Here is a 4,745-nt window from a genome sequence, read left to right on the forward strand (position 1 = left end):
CAGAGCGAAATGAGGCTGAGGACTGAATCCAAACAAGGCTTAAGCTGAGCCCTACAAGCCCAGCTGTATTTTCACCTTGACAGTTGGATGCTGGGGGCAGAACCCCAGCAGAACTGGGTGTTGGCTCCTGCTGTAGCCACAGACAGAACATCCCTCACCTGGGTCAGTGAGCTTCAACTACAGCAAAATGAAGCACTTGAAGCACTCCAAGATTATCCCAGAAGATGGGAATGTGTGTTGTAAAGCTCTGCCATGCATGCAGAGAGGAGCCTTGCCCAGGCTGTTTGCTGAGTCGAAGCAGAACTGATGGGTTTATGGTTGTGGTAGGAGGCTGAGCACAAACTCGGGCAGGAAGACAGCGGAAAAGTTGAGAACATTTGTGGAGTTCCATTTGAAGCATATCAAATATGCATAATCTCATTAAAAGAGCTCTGGCTTACTATAACTCAAGCAGCTGCTTAGGTTGTGCTGTGCCCAGAATAATTGGAGGGTTGTACAAGAAGATTTGGGAAGATTGTGGAATCTGTTTAAAGCAATTACAACCTCTACAAACCGAGGGAGTTTGTATTTAGGGATGGGGGGATGAGAAGGGAATGTGTTTTCCATGAAATACCTTTGGCAGTGAAAAATTTGCAAGGAATTTCAATTAAGGACTCCCCTTTTAATAATACAAAACCCCAAAACAACCATATATTGGGCTGAAGCTTCAGCTGCTGTAAGCTAGCACAGTCTCATAGTAAAGGTGGTTCCTTCACTTAAGAATTCCAACCTAGCACTGAGTCAAACTTCTTCAGCATGTTCTCCATCCTCTCCTGTGTTCCTTCTAGTCAAAGGCTGCTTTGGAATTGGCCCTTTTCCTTCTTGCATGGACCTTTGCAGGTCCCACTGTGGGTTCTGTGCATGTTGCATTGAAGCTTGAAGGATTTTTTTTGGGCTTGGACTAGCCGAGAGATCTTTTAGTCTAAATTTATTCATAGTTTGAACTGCCCTTCAGAATGTGTGAATAGCTTGAATTCACTGACAATACAAATAGAACCAGCAAACAGAACCATGGAACGGTTGGCTTGGAAGAGACCTTAAAACTCATCCAGTTCCTCTCTCTGCCACAGGCAGAGGGACCAGGTTTCTCCAAGCCCCATCCAACCTGGCCCTGGATGCTCCCAGGGCTTGGGGGAAGCATTGGCAAGAGGCCTGGGCTGCACAGCCTGTGTGGGGTGGTAACACACTCCATCAGTGCATCCTGGCCTGGGGTTGTCCCTCCCTGTCCCTTGCCATCCATCCCTGGGCAGCAAGTGCCTTCCTGAGCCTTCTGCTCACTCGGGTGCTGCTGCAGCAGATGGCCACGAGCAGGAAAAGCTGCTGCCATGTGTGTGTTGGGCTTTGGCTTTCCACTTGCATGAGTGGGGGGCTGAAAGCTTCAGCTCTGCTGGCAAAACCTTCCTGATGGCACAAGGCACTGATTCCTGTGAAGGTCTGGAAGCTCAGGCTCTTCCTGGAGGAATGGTCCTGCCCTTTCTCTTGGTGACCCACTGTGCCTAACACATGTTCTCAGCTGTGTCAAATTCCACTTGGGAAGGGTTTTGTGAGGAATAGTTTGTCATGGAAATGAGTGTTTGTGATGTAGAGCCTCAAGCTCCTTGACTAAAGCATCTGAAATGCTGCTCTACTACACGTTGTAAAGTTAACAGGCTTTGCTCAGTGCTGCTCCAAAAAAACTGTCGAGCTGCTGCACTGAGCTAGGCCAATTAACTCCTGCTTCCTTCAGCCTCCTGCCCCTGTTTTCCTTAGATCCTCCTCTTTTAATTGCTCTGATAGCTCCTGCTCATAACATGCAGGTTGTAAAAATGAACCTGTAGCAAGCAGCAGATCCACAGACCAGGAATTGTCAGTGCTGCATTTCTACACGAGGGGTTAAGTTCTTACTACTGATTTTGGTAGCAACATACATTCCCTTAAGAAATCAGAGCAAGCCAAGATATGTGAGGTGGCTGTGTGGGATGCTCCACTCCTTTTCCATTACATTGCTATTCAATGCAGTGTCTGTGCTCCACGCTGTGTTGTCCCAGCCCTTGGGGGTGGTTCTGTTGCTCATGAAGGTGCTGAGATGTGTGTGAGCTGGAAAATGAGCACTGTGATGGGAGAGTTTTCACATGCCTGAAACCCTTCTCAGCCACTGAATTCCTGGGGCTGTTCCTCCTCCTTGGCTGTATAAATTGGAGGAAAGTTGCAGGAAAAACCTCAGAAGATCCTGATCAGGAATAAGGGCTGGTTGGACATCAGGAAGGGTTTCTTCATGGAAAGAAGAAACTTCTCTCAAGCATTGGAACTGTCCAGGGAGGTGGTGGAGTCACCATCCCTGGAGGTGTTCAAGAAACACCTAGACATGGCACTCAGTGCTCTGCTATAGGTGAGAAGGTGATGATGGGTCAGAGATTACACTCGATGATCTTGAAGGTCTTTTCCAACCTAAATGATCCTGTGCTGGAGCAGAAAATTCAGACAAGAACAAGTGAGGGAGGAGTATCCTGACAGAGACTTGTGTTGTGCTGCAAACAGGATCCCTAGGAGAGGTGGAACAGCTCTGTCACTTGAGATGTTTAAACCCAGAGCAAACAAAGTGTGTGGTGGAGAATGAGTTGACACTTATCAGGAGACCTTGACTGACCCAGGAGGATTTTTCCCCCCTTAATGCCATGTAGTAACCCCCCATGGCCAAACCCAACGGGGCCTTTAGAGCTTTGCTTTGCATTTATTGTTGTTCTGTGCTGCTTGTGCCTTTCCACGTGTGACACTGCTGTTGTGTTGCAGCTGATGATGCCTGTGGAGGGACTCTGCGGGGCCAGAGTGGGATTATCTCAAGCCCTCACTTCCCTTTGGAGTATGGCAACAATGCAGACTGCACCTGGACTATCCTCGCGGAGCCTGGAGACACTATTGCTCTGGTTTTCATGGATTTTCAGCTGGAAGATGGATATGATGTGCTGGAAGTGGCTGGAACAGAGGGATCTTCGCTCTGGTAGGTCACTCCTGGCCATGCTTTGTTGTAGTACATTTCCTGCTGTGCCCACTGAGGTTTTGTGTGCACTTTATTGGATCAGAGTGAACAGAGTTTGTGTTGAAGGAGGGTAATTCCCAGTTATTCCCAGTTGCTGATTTCTAAGGAGACTCCCTAGGAGGCTTTTGGTTTGCTTGGTAAACTTTGCAGTGACTCTTGGCTAGTTTCAATCCTTTCTCTGCCATAAGATTTCATGGTGTGGAAGGAAGGAAGGATTAAACCCTCAAACAAACCCCTCAACCCTTGGAAACTCCCTCAAACTTTGTGATGTTCAAGCTTTGGCTCTGCTGAATCGTTTCCTGCTGGTTTCTAAATCCAAGTTGGCTTTGCAGGCAAATATCAGTGTGTCCTTGGGGCAGGAGGCTGTGGAGAGAATTCCAACCCCCCCTCATCCCAGGGGTTGCTTGAGCAGTGCTCTCAGGAACACTGTTTGCATTTAGAATGAAGCCCATGGAGATATTTGCCAATATCTCCAAAGATCTGGGCCATGAATTGGGAAGGGACAAGGAATTGCAGGAGGAATTCGATGTGTTCCTCGTGTTGCTTTTCTAGCAAAGGACAACTCTGCCTCTTGTTGCTCCAGACATGATGAGAACTGCACTGAAAGAGTTAAAAAGTCCTGACTAGCAGCAAGTGGAAGATGTTGGATATTGGTCTTAAACCCAACAGTTCCCTCTGGAAGGGAAGAATGAAGCGTTTGAAATAATTAGGTGTTGCCTGGGATCATCAGGAGGAGGTTAAACGATGATTATTTATGAGGATTCTGTCACACAAAAACCATTCATTGCCATGATTTATACTTCCTGCCATTCTGGGGGAATAGGAACTGAATGGTTAGGATGTATTGATGGGAGAGAAGTTGCCATTTACCATGTCCCCATTGTTTACTGTTCCCAGGACCCTTTGGAAAATTAGATGTTGCTGTTTCATGAAAACAAACCCTGGTTTTTATTAGCATGCATGAATATTTCAGGGCCCTCTGAGTTCTTAGCCATCCTGAGCTGCAGAGAGGCTCAGTCATCTGTGCTGTGTGTGGAGATGGATGGAGCTAGTTAAGAAACATTATTCAGCCTGGAGGTGTTGCCAGTGCAGCTCTGTGTCTTGTCATATCAAAAAGAAAACAAAGCCTGGCAGGGTGAACCTGCTGAAAAAAAAAAAAAAAAGCAAAGAAAAAGGAGTTAATAAACTACCCAGAAACACAGCAGGAAGAACTTTAAAGGTGGTAAATGTGGCTTAGCAAGGGAAACCCTCTGAGTCTGAGCAGAACATGTGTGTTCCACGCTCTGTCACAAGGGAGGCTTAGGCAAGAGGTTGGCAAGGTGGTGTGTTCTACACACAGCACTATCAGAGAATCATAGAATCAGCCTGGTTGGAAGAGACCTCAAAGATCACCAAGGCCAACCCTACTGTGGTTACCAGACCATGGCACTAAGTGCCACATCCAGTCTCAGCCTAAAAACCTCCAGGGATGGTGAATCCACTACCTCCCTGGGCAGCACATTCCAATGCCTGATCACTCTCTCTGGAAAAAATCTCTTCCTAATATCCAACCTAACCCTCCCCTGGCAGAGCTGAGTCTGTGCCCTCTTGTCCTGGGAGAAGAGACCAACCCCCACCTGACTCCAACGTCCTGGCAGGGAGTTGCAGAGGGTGAGAAGGTCTCCCCTGAGCCTCCTCTTCTCCAGGCTGA

General features: G+C 47.6%; 1 protein-coding gene across 1 annotated transcript in view; it reads left to right on the forward strand.

The window, feature by feature from the left end:
* The window catches only part of LOC103811740 (CUB and sushi domain-containing protein 2-like), a gene marked incomplete at both ends in the record, with an annotated part of 122,466 nt that overhangs the window by 4,097 nt on the left and 113,624 nt on the right, over positions 1-4,745 (forward strand). The window contains one exon of the mRNA XM_009084730.1: positions 2,809-3,016. Within this exon, the coding sequence (XP_009082978.1) occupies positions 2,809-3,016 (208 nt within the window). The remainder of the gene's footprint in view (positions 1-2,808; positions 3,017-4,745) is intronic.

This window comes from Acanthisitta chloris, unplaced genomic scaffold (assembly GCF_000695815.1).
Source record: "Acanthisitta chloris isolate BGI_N310 unplaced genomic scaffold, ASM69581v1 scaffold2111, whole genome shotgun sequence".
Classification (NCBI taxonomy): Eukaryota; Metazoa; Chordata; class Aves; order Passeriformes; family Acanthisittidae; genus Acanthisitta; species Acanthisitta chloris.